The 22626-nt window shown below is 41.9% G+C and overlaps 1 protein-coding gene across 4 annotated transcripts in view; it reads right to left on the minus strand.

The window, feature by feature from the left end:
• The window catches only part of RBMS1 (RNA binding motif single stranded interacting protein 1), a 123834-nt gene that overhangs the window by 66057 nt on the left and 35151 nt on the right, over positions 1-22626 (minus strand). For 2 of the 4 annotated variants that reach the window (XM_079980410.1, XM_079980409.1), the window contains exon 1: positions 6956-7645. The exons of the other annotated variants lie outside the window; for them this stretch is intronic. In XM_079980410.1, the coding sequence (XP_079836536.1) occupies positions 6956-7243 (288 nt within the window). In that variant the 5' untranslated portion in view covers positions 7244-7645. Of the gene's footprint in view, positions 1-6955; positions 7646-22626 lie in introns of those variants that run through there. 4 annotated transcript variants of the gene reach the window in all.

Raw genomic sequence — 22626 nt, forward strand, 5'->3', positions numbered from 1 at the left:
TAGAAGTAAGTGCTACAGAACTCAGCAGGATTCAGTTCCATCCATTAGTAGTCACAGTGTTGCAATGTACATTAGGTCACCTTGCTTGGTTTTAAGATATCGATTTCAAACCACTAAAAATGAAAGCCAACATTATTCCGTTTTCTCCTCCCAATGCACTTTCAAACGCCTGTCCTAAAAAATGCAAGGAGAGGGCACTTCATGATATATGTATTTCACTGCTGTGTTTGGCAAGCCTATGGAAGCTGGTCAGCCAAATTTATGGTTTGCTAGTAAAACAATCTTTCTAAGTACATTTGCACACATGTTAAGATTCATGCCTTATAAAGTGTGAATAAAGTAGTGTCAGAAATAGTCTACAGTAAAGATGTTTTGACAGATGCTCATAGAGGAAAACAAAAGTGAGCATCTCCTGAACAGAATGACAATTTACAATCTACCTGAAGAACTGGAAGAATTTCAAGCAAGGGAGCTACTAACTCAATGTATTAAAAATGGGTAGAAAAGCAAGCAGTGACTGAAAAAAGGACCAAGATAGGACCACCACTATAACTTACTGCAAGTGTGCACACTTTAGACCAATAGTAGTTGTCCTGTCAAGGACGGAGAGCTCTTTTGTCACATCCAGCTGTTCAAAAGAAAGAGGAATTTATTGAATCTTTTAATGTATTTTATGCTGTTGCCAGAAATGCATGTCATGGGCATGAATACCAACTGTGATCCACATGCATCATGCTTAAATGTTACAGGTGGGATAGGGATCATTTGTTGTGTGTGTTTGGTGGGATTTCAGTACCAAGTTTACTATGTTCATCAACCATGACAACGTGTGTGACTAATTGGTCAGGACTCCTTGTTATGCTTCATCAATATATCAGTATACTAAAAACGTGCAACACATTTTTCCATTAATCAAAAATAAGTGGAGAATAAGTGGAGTGAAATCAGTACACCCAGATAAAAGTATTTTCAAAATCTTACTTTTTGCTGCAATTATACTAAAGATATGATATGAGAGGCTGGTGAAATTACATTATCAGCCATAAGACAAACCAGTAAACGGCGGAAAATAAAGCAATTCAAGTATGTCTACAGCTTAGTAGCAGAGTGCAGCAATATTCCCCTACCCACTGTGGCTAGCAACTGATATTCAGATGCATACTACCCGCAAAACTGGAGATAATTTAGCCATCCTGAGTAGGGCCACTGAAAGCCTTGTCCTCCGTTAATTTGTTTAATTTCCTTTTAAAACCATCTCAGAAAGCGGTCATCCCCCCCCCCCAACTCATGGAAGTGCATTCCATAGCTATAAACTTTGCACTGTGTGAGAAAGTACTTTCCTTTTGTTTCTCTGGAATTCAATGACTGATCCCTAAATTCTAGTGAAATGAGAGGAGGAGAAACACTTCTCTCTATCCACTTTCCCCCACATCATGATTTTGTACTTCTGCCTAATATGTCACTGAATATAAAAGGGAAAAGAAAGTAAGGTATAGAACCTTCTACCACATAAAAAAGAAATGTCTGATATATCAGATACATTTCAAAACAATAGTCAATAGTCTATCTTGGCATTTTCCTTTGGCACCGTTCTGTTTCTGACTTTTGACTGAAGTCTTTTGGCAGTAACCCATTGCCAGTTAGACAATAATGGGATAGATGGACAAAACAGCCTGACTTGATTTAAAGCAACTTCATTCAGTTAAAATTTGGAACAATAATATGTTTAGATCTGTTCTTTAGAATGGAGAGGAATGCCACATTCTAAATTACCTACATCGGAATTCAGGATAGAGCATTAGAGCTGCAAGAAGTACAATATCTGTGAGTTATAAAGGATTCATGTTTAGATATATTTTTTTTCTATCTATTTCTCCAGTCTGGGCTTTAGGAGAACTATCCTGAAGGTTACACTTTATATTTAAAAAGAAAAGAAAAGAAAAGAAAAGAAAAGAAAAGAAGAATTGCAAACAGATGATGACACATAAATAATTTCACTTCATGCTCACATTGGAAACTACAATAGGCCATAGCTTTAAGTGCAAAGCACTTCATGTACATATGCAGAAACACATGGGTATGCAATTATTGCAAGCCATAAGAAACATTATTCTGTACCTAGAACTACTCTGTGTGCAGAAAATTGATATCTGAAGTATCTTTTACTCCACAAATCCCATTTTTAATAGGATTATTCCTGAGTAAATTAATTGTGGACTGATGCCTAAATGTTAATCCAGAAGGCATTTGTATACACATGCTTTTCCAAGTTCAAATGCAACTATAAAAATCTAAATATATTAAGAGTTTTTAGGATCAAAGTGTGCTGGTGGGGGTGCTTTTTAGTTTCCTGCAAATTACTGAGCTAAAATGCATCACCAAGCTTTTTCTTCTCCCTTGTATAAGGCTTCGCCTTTCAAATCTCTATACTGTTACTATCTACCCGCATTAGAAAAAAATATAAAAATTGAAGAAGGAATTTTACAATGGCAAACAGATATGATGCTTTGATGCTATACTTTAAAATCAAAATGTTGAGAATCAGACACCGTGCATTTTAAACTTGGATCGCCATGTAGCTTTTTTCTTTTTACCACTTCTAAGCAAAAAAAAAAAAAGCCAGTTTTAGCCAAATTTAAAATTCATAATACAAATCCTATTGTGAACAGACCTGGGATCAAGAGTTTTGTGTGTCAGCCACTAAACAAGGCCAAGCACTGAATCAGTGTTAAATTCCTCACATGCAGCTACGCCCAGTTAATCTGCTTGAAAGCAGCAAACTATGTAAATCTACTTATGCTAGTGAGATAAACATTACAGTCATCAAAAATGTAACAACATGCAACAAGAATGACTGTTACTTGGCAAAAGTGGATGTTGGGGAGGGGAGCTAAACACCTCACAAAACAGGTTGTCTTACAACCAACTCATTTTCAAGCAGTACTCACTGGCAACACACACACACACACACACCCAACTTCCTCCCCTAGTCAAGTTTCTCCACCAGCACTGCAGAGGCACAAACTGCATACAGAACTTCAACAGCAAACCATGCTTTCCTAAGGAAAGCTTAAATCAGTTTTTGCTTTCACATCTGCAATTGAAGTGCATTTGAGAAGCCACTCTCTTGTCTCACACTAAGATTCACAAGAAACAAAATTCCAGGCTAAATTTGCATCACCTGTGAAAACACCCCAATTCTCTATTCATATAGCAATACCCAGGAGTCTCAAAGAAATGTCTCTGATTTATACAAAGCAAAGAGGAAAAACCAGACTGCATAAACAGGTTTCTGAAACGGTTAAGACAAAAAACGTATTTGGTAAAAGAGTTAAAATTTGATAGTGCTCCAAGGTTGCCTCTTTGTTGGTAAAATGCCCTTTCAATTTTAAATATTGTCTAAAGTAAAGCATCAATAACTTTTAAAGACATCACTGCTCTTGCTTGGAAGATTATGATTTGTATCTGGATATTCTAGAAAAAGAACACGTGCACATTTCAACTGTGTTCCATTAGTCTGTATTACCTAGCCACAGTTTCCAAAGTAATTCTGACCTGAGCAAAAGAGGACTTCAGCATGCTCCATTCTGACCACGATGCAGGAAAATCCTGTTTAAACAGATGACTTCAGAGATCAGTGTTCACTGTTCACCATAACAGTAGAATACAGGAAAAGATTAGGCACCACCTATCTCTTTCTGACCTGAAAAAAGAGAGATCTAGCTGACTGGCTCCTATGACTAATGTAGACGAGAAGCAGAAAGCAGTATAGCAGGTCTTTACTCAAAGTACTGTAATTATATATTCTTCTGTAACGTGAACAGGTTATTTAAGCAGCAATACACTCATGCGCATATGGAAGACACATGAACATTTTTTCAACGTTTTGAAATTAATGCACAATTTCTTTCTACAAAAGTCGTCAAGAAAGTGTCTTCCCTTTGCCTTATGCATTGTCCCAAGGTTGTCCAGGCTCTGGGACCTAGGACAGACCATCCTTCTCTACCTCTTCAGTGGGAGTAAGCCCTCTGAGCTGAAAGGAACTTCATTTCAAGAAGTCATGTATGGGACTATCCTGTGACATATACTAAGAGCGCCTCAATGATAGTTCAAAAGATTTTGGAACCCAGACTTTATTATCTTGTAGTACGATATCATAATAACATATATGCTTTGTTTTTGTTTTGTTTTAACTCTATTATTTTGTCTGATCAACAACAAAAGCATATGTGTTCTTATGATATATGCTTCATGAAAAGGCACATTTATGCTCTATTATGACTTATAGTTATTTAAAAAGGGATATAATGTGAGAATAATGTATTGAATTTTATTGGATTTTTCTAACTTAATGAAAAAACTGGGAAACATACTGGAGCGGGTGGGTGGGTGGGTGGGTGGGGGTGTAACCTGCACTGAAAAGCTTAACATGGGTCGTTAAATTTTCTATTTTAAAATATTAGGATAATTTTAGGGTGAAATAAGAATATCTGCACATTAAAAACCAGACAACCACTTTTTTATCACCTAGATTCATAAAGACATCTGCAAAAATGACATCACGAAAAGCACTTTTGAGTGACGAGGAGCCACAGTTGTCCCCAATTAAAATCAATAGGAGCTTATGCAGGCAAGAATGCAGGCACACTCAGCCTTCCCTGTGTGGGAAGTGTTTCACCAAAGAATGGCTTGACACCAATAAAAGGAATCTTTGGTACCCAGGGTCTTAGGACCACATAATGACCACACATTCGTTTTTTTCCGCTCTCCATTGAAAAAGAAGTCTGTTTGTTTTTCTGATTCAGTCAGCCCTTTTAGCTCTTTGAATTCAAGGAGTGCACTGTGAAAAGAAGAGCATCTTATCAGTGTGTTCCAGACCAGCAGGCCGACTCACATCCGCATGCAAAACATACACCCCTTCCAAGTGAAAGGCTTGCCCTCTGCACTCCCCCACCCCACCCCGGCCTTTCATCACCAACAGCCCATGGTGCCACTGACAAATCAATGAACACACAAGACTCCAAAAAGTGCCTGGCTTAATTAACTAGCTTTTCAGACTCCAACACTCCCTAAGTATTTGTTTACATAGTATTTGCAGACCAAATAATGCTATGCTTTACTGTACCATCCACATGGTAATAGTTCTCTATTAAAAATTGAGAGGATACCAGCTAACCAAAAGTATCCACTAACTATGCCAACTAATGAAATTTACCAACACTTACAAATTAAGGCTTTTAAAATTTGGTAAAACATGAAAAAAAAGGGTTTTCATCGTTCAAAGTACTTTATGAAATTCACAACATCCTCAAAAACTATTGGTGAGGTGGCTTTAAAAATTAAATCAGTACTCCATGAAATCCTTGGCAGACGTATATATTGTACAGTAACTATTCTCTGCCTACAATAAAGTCAAAGACAGGCCAATTCTGCTATTTTATTTATTTATTTTATTCATTAAATTTATATGTCACTCTTCATTGTAAGGTATCAGGGCGGTTCGCAGAATAAAATACAGGACAAAAACCTGTAAATAAGTAAAACGAAACAGCAAAACAATACCCCCCATGCTTGTAAAGTTACAATAATTAACTTATTTAACCACTTACATTGGTGTAATCTCACTGAAGTCATCACAGACACTGATTCACTTCCTTTAAGCTACTGAGAACAGGCCCAACTCCCCACCACAAGAAAACCATGAGTTCTTATTTTCTAACCCAATTTCTTCCTGATCACCTCTAAAAGAGGATTCACAAACACACACACACAATACATGCATACCCAAACAAAGAAACACACAACAGCAAAAGAACTTTGTGGAAGGCAGCAAAGTAAAAAATGAATGAACCACAACTGCTTCATAATGAAGGTAGCACTCAGAAGATTGTTGAAGGAGGCATTTCCAACTGCCATCTTATTTTTAAAAGCAGGTTATTGGTGCAACAACCATTGTACAAACTCAGCCTACTACGATGTCCTTTTTCGGCATAATTAAATCAGCATGTCAGACTGAGGCAGATTCATCCTATTTATTAGAATCCAATTTTCCTACAGTCTGAGACAGGATGGAGAAGGAAGTGGGCGGGAAACAAATCCATAAGAATTTTGCATCTAGTTACCCCTTAACACGTTTTAAACATTATTCCTTAAGATTAAAGAATGGCAATGGGAGTAATTACACATGTTTTTACCTTACATATTAATAAATAAATAAATAAATAAATAATAATAATAATAATAATTCTAAAAGGGTGTCTTATCCCAAATGTATTTTGTTTTTTTACCTGGGGGGATATTTCCCACAAGTACGGGCCATCAAGACCCGCGACCGCACTATTTTGGGGGTGGCTTTTTATTTTAATTTAAGGATATAAGCGAAGTCGCTTCGCGTTAAGGGGTTCCCACTCCTACTTGGCTGCTTCAGTAAAAACGGAAACGGTCGGTCTCAAAGTTTCGATTTCCAAATCATGTTGTCGCAGGCTCTAGAAAGCCAAAAGGAAAAAAAGAAAGAAGAGGGGGCGGGAGCCAAAGAGGGGGAAAAAAACCCCTAACTTGTTGCTCGGAGCCTGTTAGGGAGGTCCCCCTGGGCTGCAGTGGTTGTACCACCTAGGAAAGTTGCCCAATCTGGCACCTCCTGCTCAACCCAATTACGACGAGGCAAAAGATGTCCCTTCTTAAATCTCCAGGGGTGGGGTGGGAAGGAGAGAGAAGGTTAAAGAGGATCGCACGTGACATAAACTTAAAAGAGACACAGACTTCTTGTCTATAGCCCCCCCCCTCCCCCGGGCGGTGGGGGTGGGGTGGCCCGAAGACGCTTCCTCCGCCAGAGCAAGCCCCGACGCCTCCAAGTCCCCACCCCTCTTCCCCTCCCCGAGACCTCCTCCGCCTCTCCCCCTGCCATACCCACCCACAAATATTATAACGCGATTCCCCACCCCCCACCCCCGTTTACCTGCTTTCTATAAGGAGTCCTGCCGCCGCCCGCAGAGCTGCTGCTGCTGCTGCTGCTGTTGGGGAAAATCATCGCCCAGCCAAACAGCGAGCCTCCCCTGCGCCCGGGAAGCAACTTTGGAGGCAACTTGGCCGGCGCGCGATTCAGGGAGGCGGCCGCGGGGCAGTGCCTCTCCCTCGCCGGCTGCTGGGACTGGGCTCCTCTTCTCCTGCCGCTGGCTGGCTCGATGCCTCTGCCGCCGCCGCCGCCGCCTCCACCCTCTTCTTCTCCCTTGGCTGAGTCTCTCATGCAACGCTGCTGCTGCTGCTGCTGCTGCCGCCGCTGCTGCTGCGCGTCCTCCTTCCCCTCTCCCGGGATCCCTGGCGGCTGCAAAGCCAGGCTGAACGCAGACAATCAGCCCAGCCTGCCAGCCATAAAAGTCACTTCATTGATCGATCTACTACGATCCGCGGCGGAGACTTCTGCACCTACTATCGGCCTCAACCACCGCCCAGAGAGGGAGAGAGAAACACACACACACACACAGAGGCTGAGAGCGCGCAACCGAAGAGGAGGGAGGAGGTGGGGGGGAAGGAACAGCCCAGTGCAGGCACCGCGCCGCCTCCACGCCTCCAAGCTGCAGCGGCGACAGTGAAGTCTTGGGCACTCGGCGCCGCTTGCCTTTGTCCCCCGAGGGGCGGGCTGCTCCCCCGAGCGCGCGGGGTTCTGCGCCGGCAGGAGGCGCCGGCCGCTCCCTTCCCCCCTGCCCGTCCCGCCGAATGGTTGGTTCTGCCTCCTGCATACCGCGCATTCCTCGGGGCAGCCAGTCAGTCGGCGCGCTCGGCAGCCCCTCGCCTCTTTGCGCGCTCCAGCGGCAGCAGCGCTGCTCTCTACGTGCCGGCCCAAGAGCTCTCCGGTGGCGGGCGGGGGAGAAGGGATCGAGCGAGTGTGTGCGAAGGGGAACCCAGAGAGCCCCCCAGCGACACCTTCGTCTACCTTGGAGAACAAAGAAACCCAAATTTGGCCAAAGGACTCGCGCTCTTCCCCGCCGTAAATCTCATGGGGAAAGCGCGAAATGTCTGCGAGAGGGAAACGAGAGAAACTGCCAAGGGATTGCGTCCTCCCAAGCCTCTCGCGTTGCGTTTTCGCCTACCAGCCCCGTAGTGGGCGCGGAAAACCGCGCACCATTTTACTTTCTGTGTTCAAGGAGAGGCCCAGTTGTCAGTGGCCGACTCCAGCTTCTTGCAGATGGCTTGGAAAGGGCCCAGCCTTCACGAAGGCGCAGCCAGAACGCTTCCCGTCTTCCCAAACACTTTAGGTCACAGGGAGAAAGCTACTTTTACCAACAGGCTCAGAAGCCAGAGAATTAATTCGCGCTCCACTCACTGCAGAGTTTGGCACGAACTTTTCGACTCGTGCCACATCAAGGGACGAAACTAAAACGCGCCTCTCTCCACCCAACCTCCCTACCCCAATGTCCCCGGGGAGACTGCAAGCTACCCTAGTGGCAGAGGAAAGAATGTGCGTGCGTAAAAACTTGACAGAGGACTCCAAAGCTTGTGCCAAAGCCTTGTGATCTCCAGTAATATGATCCCCGACACAGGCGCGTACAGAGATTGTGAAACTGCTATTAAAGCGCCAAACCCCGCTCTTCAAGTAACTGCGTTCTTATTAACTACGAGATCAACTTTTTAAAATGACCTAATTTTCGTATACGGAGCGGCCCGCCCAATAGCAGTCAGGCGGCCAACAACAGTAAGCCCAATAAAACGACGAATATCTGTAAAGTAGACGCACTGGTTTTTATGTCCCCTTAAGTTGCTTCGCTGTGGATTTGATTTGTTGAATGAACAACGAAAATGAGAGATATTCTGGAATCTTAATTTGGGAGTAGGAAGCTTAAAAATCTACTTGTATCTTCCCTCTAAAAGTAACTCCCAACAAAAAACAACAACAGTAGTATGGGTTGTGCGTTCGTAATGGCTACAAAATTGGATGATTAGATTGCAGACAACCACAAACGTGAATAGGATTCTGCAGAGTAAGAGGACCATAGGTTGCAACCTTGTTTCTTTTCTTTTCTCTGGGGGCACTGATTGACTATGGCTGCAAAGTCTAGACTTAAATGTTACACAGGAACATTACTTTGTTTCAACATGGTAACCCTGCGGCCAAAAAGTCTTTCTAGCCTGGGAATGTAGGAGGAAACAAGCCAGTTTTTTAAAGCATGTTGGCTTTACAAGAATAAAAACTGCATTTTTACCACCTGGCCCTATACGTGTTTACTTGGATGTAAGACACTGTGTTAAATGGTATTCACTCCACATTTTAAGTGCACAAGAGTACCACGCTGATACTTAGATGAGCTGCCCGATTTATGCCCATCTTGGGTAGGGGGGAACCTAGGTTTTCCTCATTCACCACTACCCCATATATTACACAACTGAGCAATTATGGAAACTCCAGGTTTTGACAACTTGGGAACTGTCCACTCATTTGCCAGTTACCATTAACAATGAAGAGTCACAAGCACTGGCTCCTGTTTAACTTGCTATCTGTGCAACTGAAAACATGCCACAACTAAACAGCAAATAAATGAAGAACTCCTAAATATGGAATTTACACTTCTGTTCTAAAATTAAACTTGACCTTTGAATGATAATGTAGCGCATCATCTGCTTGCTTCTAAACAATGACTATATGCCCTTATGGGAAAAGTCTCCACACCTTAATTTTATTATAGTATCACATACAGATGACCTGAGCCGATAGATGCATTTCCAGTGAGACAGAAAAGGAAACAGAGTTTTGCTGCACAGCCCTACGCAGTGTTGCATCATGACATGGTTTCTTCTACTATACAGTGGACGCTCGGGTTGCGAACGTGATCCGTGCAGGATGCATGTTTGCAACCTGCAGTGTTCACAACCTGCAGTGGTGCGTCTGCACACGCATGGGTTGTGATTTGGTGCGCATGCGCAAAGTGCGATTTAGCGCTTCTGCGCATGTGCGGCTGCCGAAACCCAGAAGTAACCCGTTCCGGTACTTCCGGGTTTTGGCGGGTGTGTAACCCAAAAAAACGCAACCTGAAGCGGCTGTAACCCAAGGTATGACTGTACTGGCAAGTCAAGCAATGCTGACACATTAGCACGGCACTTAGCCTTAGTTTTATACACCTTTTTCCTCATCACTGAAATAAGGGAAAGAGAAAGATGGGATGATGCCACAGTGAGGAAGTCCTCATAAAGAGTGAACCTGCATAATATCTAAAAGTAATTTGGAACATTAGGGTAACCTTTACTAATCTAATATTTGGTAGGATGATGTTACAAGATGATTTAAATTGAAAGTGGTGTTTGGTTCCTAATCCCACATGCTGCCAGCACTCTTACCTCATTTTGTAAATTGCATAGCTCTAGGCTTGAAGTGTGTGATTTTTATTATTATTAAAAAAAAAAGCTTTCTAAGATTATTAATTGTGGCTTATTTACAGTATGGTACAATTTGTGACCTGACACTAGTTCAACAATTCTTGGTTACTGTGAATTGTGATACATTGTTTTTCATGAATTGTTTGTATTCTGTGTTGAATCACTTACAGTGGTACCTCGGGTTAAGTACTTAATTCATTCCGGAGGTCCGTTCTTAACATGAAACTGTTCTTAACCTGAAGCACCACTTTAGCTAATGGGGCCTCCTGCTGCTGCCGCACCGCCAAAGCATGATTTCTGCTCTCATCCTGAAGCAAAGTTCTTAACCAGAGGTACTATTTCTGGGTTAGCGGAGTCTGTAACCTGAAGTGTATGTAAGCCGAGGTACCACTGTATAATTCTTGTTTAGCCCTGAATTATTTTGTTGTATGTTACCTTAGTATGATGTGAATCAGAGGTAGTATATACATATTTGAAATGAATACAAAAAAGTAAAGAAACACATTTTGCTGCTTTTTGCTATTCTTATGAGTACAGCTTAGAATTTGGATAAATGCAGCTACAGCTCATGGTTTGTTGCAAGCAAGACGAATCATTTTATCTCCACACCATTAAAAATGATGCCTGCAAATCAAGTTCTGTTAAAAGACTAGGACACTTCTTAAGACTATTTGGCAACTAAACTTTCACTGAAAGCCAACACTCCACTAGCCAACCATTGGCCTAGACATGCTGCAGAGCCTTATACCTACTGAACAAGTTGGTTCAACAACTTGGAATAATTTATTTTATTTCTTTCATTCATTCGGTTTGTACACTGCCCTTCCTCCATAGAGGAAAGAGGAATATGGGTACCAGGATAATAAATATCAATTTGTGATACTGAGGAAGGCAATCTTTTAGGTACTTGGGTCCCAAGTCTTTTAGGGCTTTGTATGCTAGTATTATGGGACGCGGGTGGTGCTGTTGGTTAAACCACAGAGCCTAGGACTTGCCGATCAGAAGGTCGGAGGTTCAAATCCCCGCCATGGGGTGAGCTCCCATTGCTTGGTCCCTGCTCCTGCCAACCTAGCAGTTCGAAAGCATGTCAACGTGCAAGTAGATAAATAGGTACTGCTCTGGTGGGAAGGTAAACGGCATTTCCGTGAACTGTTCTGGTTCGCCAGAAGCAGCTTCGTCATGCTGGCCACATGACCCAGAAGCTGTACGCCGGCTCCCTCGGCCAATAAAGTGAGATGAGCACCGCAACCCCAGAGTCGGCCACGACTGGACCTAATGGTCAGGGGTCCCTTTACCCTTTACCTTTATGCTAGTATTGGGCCCAGTAACTCATTGGCAGCTTTCATGGTCCGTGGTACATGGCCCTATCAGACTTCCCCTCTTACCAACCTAGCAGTCACATTCTGCACGAGCTGCAGACTCCAGACCACTTCAAGGGGAGTCCCACACAGAGTGCACTGCAGTAGTCCAAGTGGGAGATCATGAGAACATCAGCAGCTAAGGCCAAGCAGTCTTGATCCAGGAACAGCTGTAGCTGCCAAACCAGTCTAAGCAGGGCATAAACATTCCTAGCTACAGAAGCCATTATGACTCTAGTGAGAAAACTGGAACCCAGGAATAGTCCCACATTATGTAATAAATTGTCCTTATTTTAATGCACAAAGAAATTCTTCCTCGATATCAACAATATTGCACTTGTTTGGCAAATGTTAGTAATCAGGTAAAGAGTTGACAACTGTGACCAGTTTCCTCTGTTCTTATTTACACCTGCCAAATGCCTTTCTCTTTCTCCCCCGCCAGCCTGACAATATTTCTGTGTTCAAGGTCTCTCGAGTAGACCAATCGCCCTGGAATAGTTCCATAATATGGGTGTGATGTGTGGCAGTTTTAAAGGTGAGTAGTAGTGTTGTTTCCATTTGTAATGAAAAGTCTCACATTCCATCCCACTCACAAACCGTGCTACTTCCTCTTTGATAGTGTAACTATTCCGGAACTACCCCCTACTAGCAGTGCCGGATTTATGTATAGGCTAAGTAGGCTGAAGCCTAGGGCCTCTAAATCTAGGGGGGCTCACCAGCTTGCCCACTCCCCAGTTCCTCAGTCTCCCCTCTCCCAAAATTACAAACCCAAGACTTCATGTGAGGGCAGGGCAACTCAGGCCCAGCAACTATGAGACTCAGGGCTAGCCAGTGGGGCCCAATTTGAAGCAGTGGGGTGCAACTTGCTTTTTTTTTTGTAGGGCCCCAGTTGACAGCCAAAGTCTGCAAAATCTTATAGATATAAATAAAATCCATGTAGATTGCCCTGGTGCAGGGGCCCAATTTGGCCCAATTGCTCCAATTGCCTTAAGGTCAGCCCTGATGAGACTGTGCAGGGATTGGACTGACAAGCCCTGCACCTTCTAGGTCCCTGGTGTCACCATTCAGAGTACAGACTCAAGGACTTGTTATGGAAATAAAGGAAATCAGTTTTCTCACCTCTTCCCCCTCCCCAAACCCTGAGACAATGAGCCCAGCCACCTTTTATTCACTACACTACAGCATGGCCATAAACTTGTACGTTTAACCGCTGAAATATACACCCAATATGTAGCAATGGAGATTTATGTTACTGCTTTATGAATGAACACTGTGTTTTATGAATTGACTCTGTATTTTGTGAATTACCTAAAAGCCACCAATAGGGAGCTCTAGAATCTGACAGCTAACCAATTGGGTACTACCAAACAGCGACCCCTATTGTTGAAAGCAGGTAACCAGCAGGGAATGCTGCAGCTCAGCCTTTGCACTGTTGACTGAACACCCCCTGCTGTGCAGATAATGGAGAAAGCTCATAAATTGTATCCCTTCTGGCATCCTGGCCAACTCTATTATGCTGGTGTAAACCCTGGTGCACCAGAAGCACAGAATAGCAGCAAATAAAATCTGGTCATACATCAGCGACTGATAAGACTTGTCAACCAGTTCTTCCAAAGTCTTCCTAAATTATAAAGCTCCAAAATACAGGCCAAAAGAGAAGAGGTCTGGGAAGAGTGAGGCATACAATGGGCACCACCAGTGAAAAGGCCCTGCTCTGTGTAACTCCTGCCTTGTCATTTGATAGAGTGCCCACTTGCCCTCCTTCTTGACATGGAATGCTCTCTATTGGAGTCTCCAGGTCCAGTACAAAGACCATAAGAAGGGAGAGCAGGGAGCTTGAAGTTCCCAACAGCTGTTAATCAAGCAAGCAAGCACACAGGTCACCTTTGTCACAGTCAGGATGCCTATGTCCTGGCCAAGCCTGCACCCAGTCTTGTTTTTATACAACCTTGTTTGTCCACAGTAAACAAAATTATATTATCAACATATACAAGCAGAAAAGTTGTTTCCCTTCATTTGCAGGGAATCATATAAAACAAAGTGGCACTAATAAAGAAAAGTTCCAGGGTGGCAACAGAAAGCAAACTAAAAATGCTTTTGCATTTCATCAAAACTATCCAGCAATATCAAATTATAGGAAAATTGGCGCTATTAACAGTAATCCTTCTAGTTGGTTAATTGGTTTGGCAACTTCCATGCACATGACATGTGATGCTACTTATTTCCTCCAAGAGTTAATAATAATTAATCACAGGCAGCTACAGGAGAGCTATGAGATTCAGGTGAGGGTCAGATGCCTTGTCAATCCCAGCAGGAATATAAAAGGACGACCCGCCTGCGGTTTGCCTACCATTCTCCTAAAGAGGAGAAGCCTAGCATGGAAGACTTGTGTATAGTACGCAGATCTGATCTGAAAGGGCCACAAAAGGTATGCTGAAGAGTTTGCTAAAACAGTCATAGGAGATACAGCTGTTGTTAGTAACTCAGAGAAGGTCTGGGAACCTTCAAGCTTCCAAGAGGTCCAAAATTTAGCCTCAGAGGATGCTGAGCCATGATTAAATGCCATGAAGGCTGAACTTGATTTCTTCTGTTAAAGGGCCAGCCTGTAAACAATACGACTAATCACCTTTAAAGACAGCTGACAACAAGATTTCACAAATGTGTGCTCAAATGAATTCTACCAAAGTTGCTTCTCTAAACATAAGAATACATGGCTTAGAGATCAACCTGTCATATACAGCTACTGCAGCAAAGCAATCCCATCATGTGGATTTTGCCTGTATTTATTATTCATTTGGCAACACTATGGTCCATGATGACATTTTGCTCTATTGTAAAGTGAAAGGGTAGTTGAGCTGTTCTTACTACAGAAAGTTTATCATCATCATCAAACCTTTTATTGGCATCACATAGAGGCAAAAAAGTCTAACGTTACATCTCTAGGTCTCCAGGAAGATCAGACGTCTGCAATGTGTTTCTGTGACAAAAAACCAAATAAAGATATTTAGCCACTAACTTGGTGAGCTCCTGATCATTCCCCAGTAATAGAAAATGTATGACCTCCAACTCTGGTATCCATTTGGGGATGCAGAGTTGATCTAGAAACTGCTGGCGGAGATCAGCATATAGTTTACATTTAAGAACCATATGAGTAAGAGTTTCCAGCAGGTGGTCTTCACATGGGCAAATTCTTTCTCCTTCCACCATTCCCAAGAACCTACCCCAAAGAAGGTTTGATGGGTATGAATTAAACCTGGCCAGCAAAAATGCCCTTCTTTCTTGGGGGATAAGCAGAAATTCAAGATAATTATAATTAGTTTCATATGTCCAAGAAAGCTGAAAGTAAAGAGGGCAGAAAGTTTATAAACCTTAATGTCCTAACCTGATCTGATCTCAGCAAATGCCTGTTTCCAGTGTCACACTTGCTGAAATAGTGGGACTAAGATTGTCCTTAGTGGAGCACTTGCGAAGACAATCAATTGGCAATCACTAGCTTTTAGTTTTGGGTCCCATCTTGGGTAGGGAGAGCACTGCAGGGAAAGGTTTACAGTAAGTGTTTTATTCTCAGTTCTCTGTAAACGTTTTACACACTCAGAATTACAAGAGAAACATGGGATTGGGATGCCAGTGCTTATCTTGTATAATGCCTAATGTAGACTAAGCTTTCAGATAGAACCCCCCCCCAAAAAAAAAATTGTGAAGAAAGGGGTGCGTGATATGAGCATTGATGCTTGATAATAGCTGGCAAGAAGTAGGAGTAAAAACAAATTTTGAGATTCTTTGTGTAAAGAACATCACTGAAGGGATAAAGCTTGAAATGAAAAAAACCAAACAAACCTAACTTATTGATACAGATCTGTTACTCTCTGTGATTGTAATTTGTATCACCATTATGCAAATTTAAAAATTGCATGATTGTGCACAAAAACTACAAGTTGTGTTAAAAACAGTGGTTTTATCAATATTAATTAATGGTACTTTTTACAGTGCAATAATGTTTCCAGATGGCTCCTAAAACCAATAAAATGTTCACTATCTGAAAGCAAAGACACTCCAGAGTGCAGCTGCATAATGCTATTGGAACAAAAATGTAGGGGCATTTTTCTGTATTTGGCTCTCCAACTTTGGATTTTAGCATTGTGCCAGTCCAGAGCCAGTGTGGTGTAGTGGTTAAGAGCGGTAGTCTCGTAATCTGGGGAACTGGGTTCGTGTCTCCGCTCCTCCACATGCAGCTGCTGGGTGATCTTGGGCCAGTCACACTTCTCTGCAGTCTCTCAGCTCCACTCACCTCACAGAGTGTTTGTTGTGGGGGAGGAAGGGAAAGGAGAATGTTAGCCGCTTTGAGATTCCTTAAAGGGAGTGAAAGGCGGGATATCAAATCCAAACTCTTCTTCTTCTTCATGAAATGTTTTTCAACTGCTGTATTCAGTTTTATTAGAATGAGTTTATTTAGTTTTTGTGTTTTATTTATACATGTAAGCAATCCTTGCTCTGAACAAGACAGTGCAACAATGTTTAAAATAAAGAAAAAAATAACAAAAGGCAACAAAAGGAATACTTCAATAGGCTTGCACCCATTCAGTTTTGTTATAATTTGGCGCATCATCATGGATACACATCTATCATTAACATTGCATTAATTATAGACTAATCATAATAATCTTCTATTAATATCCAGAGAGGTGACAAAAATTTACCTGACAGACTCTCAGGGTAGGTATTTAACAAAATAAATATGTATTGAGTGTTTTATTTCAATAGAGGTGTAAGTACTTGTAACAAACAATCTTGCTGAGTATTCACTTTTCAACGTTTTAAAATGTACTCTCATACTGCTTTGAATACAGTGGTACCTCTGGTTATGAACTTAATTCGTTCTGGAGGTCCATTCTTAACCTGAAACCATTCTTAACCTGAGGTACCACATGATTTCTGTTATCATCCTGAGGTAAAGTTCTTAACCCGAGGTACTACTTCCAGGTTAGCTGTGTCTGTAACCCGAAGTGTTTGTAATCTGAGGTACCACTGTACTCTGGTTGCATCCAGATGTAACATCAAATCATGGTTTGGCATTATGTCTAAACTTTGCCAACTTACAAGCCATGTATTGCAAGGTGCTGTTTAGGCCCGGTCCTTCTATTAGGCAGAATGAGTCAAGCTGCCTTAGGCAACAGATTTTGGGTATCATGAAACAGCAACAAAATGTTATTTAATTTTATTTCTTATTGCATTGTTATTGCTAGGGAAGAGTAGAACTATAGTTGGTGCTGCCCTGACATCAGACAGGTGAAAAAGACCCATGATTACAGTGTGCCAAGATAAGCTGTGAATCTGCAGGATGCAAAGCTCTCCCATTCTTCTGGCATGTCTACAGAATGGGTTGGATTGGATTGGATTGATCTTTATTACGGCCATTGGCCCGTTACACGACAGTTTCCCATACCAGCATAATATACTTAAATCTCCAAATTTAAAATCGCCAAAACTTACAAAAAACAAACAGGAACCAAAGCAAAATAAAAACAAAGACCACCATCATACATTACAATAAATTTGTAACCTATACATCGCCCTCTGCTCATAAATTAATCAGGGATATCAACAGTGATATCACCTAAAACATAGATCATGGTTTAAAACAATGGTGATATCACCTAAAACATAGATCATGGTTTAAAGGGATTATCGGAGCCACACAGGAGTCCGTTTCTCTTCTTTAGGGATAGGACGCTGATCAAGAATCTGGCAACCATGAGTGATCTTTGGGGGGTCATCATCAATTAGTAGATATCTCAGTTTGGCTTCAATCGTATCATCGGCAATTCCCTTAAGATATTGAGCAAGAAACTTGCTCCTGGCCGGTAAGTGAAACGGACAGTCAAAAATTATGTGATGCAACGATTCCGGTGCCCCACAGTTACAATCACATAAGAGCGATATCTGTCCATTGGAGAATCTATTTCTCAGCACGTTCGATGGGAAGGTGTTGAATCTTGCCTTTACAAAGGCATATCTATGAGCTGAGGAAGTTAAAGAATGGGTGACAAATTACATTTGCCTTGGTGTAGTCTTCTCCCTTCCATGGAGTCTATGAAGACACATCATTATTAAGGGCATTGAGGGAATCAGTTCACGCAAATCCTTTCTGCCCTGCTGGGAGAAGCCTAGAAGGGCTTGGCTATGGCGGACTCTCCAATTTCGGTTCTCCCTTTATCACTTGCTTTCGGTTGCTAACTGTGGTTGCTGTTATGCCTGAATTCACAAGCTATGGTAAATGTAACTGCTCCACCACAATAGGCTGCTGCACCATAGTTATAGAAAACTGAATTCTGAGCAGTTGGAAGACTTATGCAGTCAAGCAGCTTTAAACCATGGTTTGCCTGCTGTGAGTTGTATCCAATGAAGTCCAAGTATCCAAGGAGTTCAATTTGTGCAGCAGATCTTCCACTCTTCCTCTCATTTCCCACCCAAAATCTGTGCTGGGTGTCCCCTCCAACCCGCCAGAACAGATTTGCAGGATGTGTGGGAGAAGAGAATGGAGGTTCCACTGCACAAGTTGAAGTGCTTGTATGAATAGGACCACTTCATTGGATACAATCTTGTATGCCTAGAACAGGCATAGGCGAACTTGGCCCTCCAGATGTTTTGGGACTACAATTCCCATCATCCCTAGCTAAGAGGACCAGGGGTCAGGGATGATGGGAGTTGCAGTCCCAAAACATCTGGAGGGCTGAGTTTGGCATTACCCCCCTGCACTGAGCCACTGTTGCTTTTAAGGTAGAGATATTAACAAAATTGGAACATCTATTCCTATTATTATCCAGGTAAAGCTTGGGTTAAAATAAGTTGAATCAGTATGGGTTGAATCAGAATTCTTGTTTTACTTTGTATAAGTAGATGATGATAATATCTACTTCTTATACAGTTTATTCCAAGCAGCTACATTTCGCTGCTGTAGATTGTACTACAGAGGGAACAGAATGCATAAGAATCATGTTGTATCATGTCAGCCGAGTTTTATAAAGCTAAAGTGAAAAATAATTTTGAATCCAAGAAATGCCAGCTTGTTCAATGAATAGAGAATAATCTACTTGTGGTTTTCAAGACCCCTAAGAAACAATTCCAATGAGCAGATGGGAAAAAGAAGCTTCCTTAAGTCTCACAACTATTTTTTTGGTCTTGCTGTTGTGCCTTAAATAATAAAAAGCAGTCATATACATAGAGTGGAATTCAATATTGTGCTATGTTGAATGTTCTGTCTGCACAAGCATATCAGTTGGCCAGACAGAACAAGCAGGGGGAGGAGAGGGGGAAAGCCTTGTTGTGCAAGTGGAAGCCCTTCCGCTGATGGAGTTCGTTAGGTGAATCCTGCCCAAAGAAACTGAAGTGAATTTTTTATGAACTAAAGTAATTCAATTTATGTGGGTCAGGCTGGTGTTATAAGGTGCAAGAGTGGGGCCAGTGAGCAAGGATCAGGATGAGTCTTTTTCCATTTTATAGTGAGGCAGAGGTTTGCACTGGCTGTCACTAGAGGTGATATTATGAGTGGCATCATCAACACCCTGCTTTCAGAAGGGAGTCTTCAGAGCATCCTAATCCCTCCATTGCAATGGATTGAGGGTTAAGATGGCTCTGCTGGCCCTAATCTTTCTGAGTTTATTGTTTAAGGTAAAAGCAAAACTTGAAGAATTGTTACTTGAGGAACACAAAACTGCTTTCTCATGTTCTGTAAACCTCAGTTCCAGAATCATATATGGGCTTAATTCAATTGCATTTTAATGCATCTTAACTCATAGGTAAGTGTGTTTATTATTTTCAGCTTCTGGTATATTTCATAAATTTACAATATAAATAATATGGACTAGTTTCTGAGCAAATTCAGTAGTTTTTATCCCACCCCCCACCACGGTGGATCTTAAAGGGCACTGAGTACTGATGCAACTTACCAGACATCAATAACTGTTGCTTTACAACCCTGTTTGTTGTAGTTCTATTCAAGCCTCAGCAAAATAAATGGAGGTTGCACTGCAGCAGTGGAATATGAATTGCCCCCTATATCTGTCAAGGATTAAAGCACATTCTAAAGAGCATATTAATAAAACAATGGTGATAGAGGAGCCATTAAGCAACAGGCTAGATTATAAATTATTTTTCTGTGTAGATGTTCCTTTTCTATGAGTCTTGGGGAGTAAGCAGTATTTTTACACCTGTTTCACTTTTCAGCAAGACCAGTTCCATAGTCATTTTTTAATTCTCTTAATTTATTTACTTAACAAAAGGTATATATTACTTGTATGCAAAAAAACTCAAAGCAGTGTAACACAAAAAAAACCCATGAAAACTATCAATACCAAATAAATGTTAATCCTTAGTTATTTCTTTTATTTTTCTTGCAAAAAAGCACTAAATCCTTTTATGTTACAGCTAGTAAATGTATTAGTTTTACAATGCAATCCTAATACTGATAATTAAGTCTCATTGGGACCAATGGGACTTACTCCCTTGAGTTTGGTCCCACTCATAACTGAACCATTTCAGGCAATCCACCAGCATATCTTTACTGGTTCATCATATCTGTCCACACATTTTCTGCAAGCTTATTTTTAATGGCGCATCCATTCTTCCGCTAGCATAGTGGAGCTTCCAGCAAATGCTATAGGTTCTCCACCAGCAGATATTCATTATAGGATTATGCCTTAAATCTGTAAACTATTATTGCAAACTACTTACTTATGACAGATGGACTACTTTAAAAAAAACACCCCACCATGCACACCACAAAAATCAAGCTAAAATCTGTAGCTGGCTGGAGATGCAGCATGATTTTTTAATACAGCGCCAGAGCAATCCTATGCATGTTTACCCCACTGGATTCAGTTCAGCTTACTCCTTAGTCAACATGCTTAGGATTGGAGCTTGAGTTTGGAATGTTGGTGTTTCAATGCCTTCATTGAATACACCAAAAAACAACTTGTTTTTAAAAGGTTTTTTTATTTTAAAAAGTGCATGTCTGGGTGTAGATTGAAGAAAAAATGGGAAGCATATTTAAAACGTATGAATCCTTAGCTCTAAAAATGGTGACATTAAGTATTTCCACAGTGAACTGTTTATAAGAAATTACCTCAGCAGGGTGCACGTGTTCATTTTCATAATCAGGCTCCCCTGCTCTATAGTATTAAACTGTATTCCAAAGAAGTTTGCATACTAAGTTGAAATTCACTCTTTCCAGGAAATGATTTTAGTCCAGATTGAATACAGCTGTAAAAGGGTTTGTCACTGTCAATAAATATAGGCCGAAAATGTTTCACAAGCAGCTGATGCTTGCTTCTGTGAAACATACACACACCAGCACATGTACTAACAGAGAGAATAATAATATATTTCTAAAAGAACCTTAGGACCCCATTCTTCTGAGGGCTGCAGAAAATTCATTACCTTTCCAAACAAATAATACAAATACCATAAAAGGTTTTTTAAAAAATGTTCTGCACCAGCAATTTTCATGTTGTTTTTAACTCCAAAGAGTTCCAAAATAATGGGGAGATATATGCTGTTGTGGGACGTGGGTGGCGCTGTGGGTTAAATCACAGAGCCTAGGACTTGCCGATCAGAAGGTCGGCGGTTCGAATCCCTGTGATGGGGTGAGCTCCCGTTGCTCGTTCCCTGCTCCTGCCAACCTAGCAGTTTGAAAGCACGTCAAAGTGCAAGTAGATAAATAGGTACCACTCTGGCAGGAAGGTGCGCTGCTCTGGTTCGCCAGAAGCGGCTTAGTCATGCTGGCCACATGACCCGGAAGCTGTACGCCGGCTCCATTGGCCAATAAAGCGAGATGAACGCTGCAACCCCAGAGTTGGTCACAACCGGACCTAATGGTCAGGGGTCCCTTTACCTTTACCTTTATATGCTGTTGTTGGCATCCATCTGTCTTGAGAGACAATGGAGTGCACCTCTGGGGGTGAAGTCAAGCTGCTGTATCACCAGCACTGAAGTGGAGCGAGCCTGGGCAGTGTGTATGGAGGTCCTGAGCTGCCCAGATGACAAGACCCCCTCTTGACCTTGCTCAGAGAGCTGAGCAATGTTTGGCAGCAGCTTGGCTGCAGGAGATGCCGGAAAGAAGCGTACAAGGTGCCACTCAACTGTCTTAAGGACTCCACTCTGGATTTGTGTAGGGTTTACTCCTTAGCCTTTTCTTCTCCCAAATATATCCCACAAGGCAGTGGAGGTGTAGAACCACAGTTTTCCTTCTCCTAGATGGGCAAGCTTCCCAAGTTGATGAGCCCCATCTGCCCCACACTTCCCACTGTGGTATGTGCAGAAACCACCTTCTTGACTGTTGGACCCACTATTGGTCTTGTCTGCTCAACCAGCCAGAGACCCATCAGCTACCCTCACCTGGTTTAGCCGGCCAGATATCTATATCTATATAGATTATATAGATATATTTATTGCTTTGTCTCATATTCTAGTACGGAATATCACACTTCTACCCTTAAAAAACAACACCATTCTGTGTTCTCTTGCATGTGTGTACAAATGCACCCTGGCAAAGACTGGGGCCTTCAGAGAGGAAATGCTGCCAATTACTAACACAGGATGTAACTGAGACCACAAGAGACACACACTCTGTTTTAACTGTTGAGTATGTGGGGGGACAGGACCCAACACTCTGGTTGTTTCATTGAAACAATTAAAATAATCTCATATTCTTGTTCTAATGCTACACAAATACATATTTTAAGTCTGTGTGACATCTAGTCATTTCTGCTGGTCTATATTTTGTAATAGTCCCTCTGCACCACCCAACCAGGGCTGGTTTTTATTTTTATTTCAAAGGTATACTGACTGGATACAAGGAAGCAGTATCCTCTTTAGAATCCAATGCCCAAAGTGAACAGTTCACCTT

The sequence above is a fragment of the Podarcis cretensis genome (genome assembly GCF_951804945.1).
Source record: "Podarcis cretensis genome assembly, chromosome: 1".
NCBI lineage: Eukaryota > Metazoa > Chordata > Lepidosauria > Squamata > Lacertidae > Podarcis > Podarcis cretensis.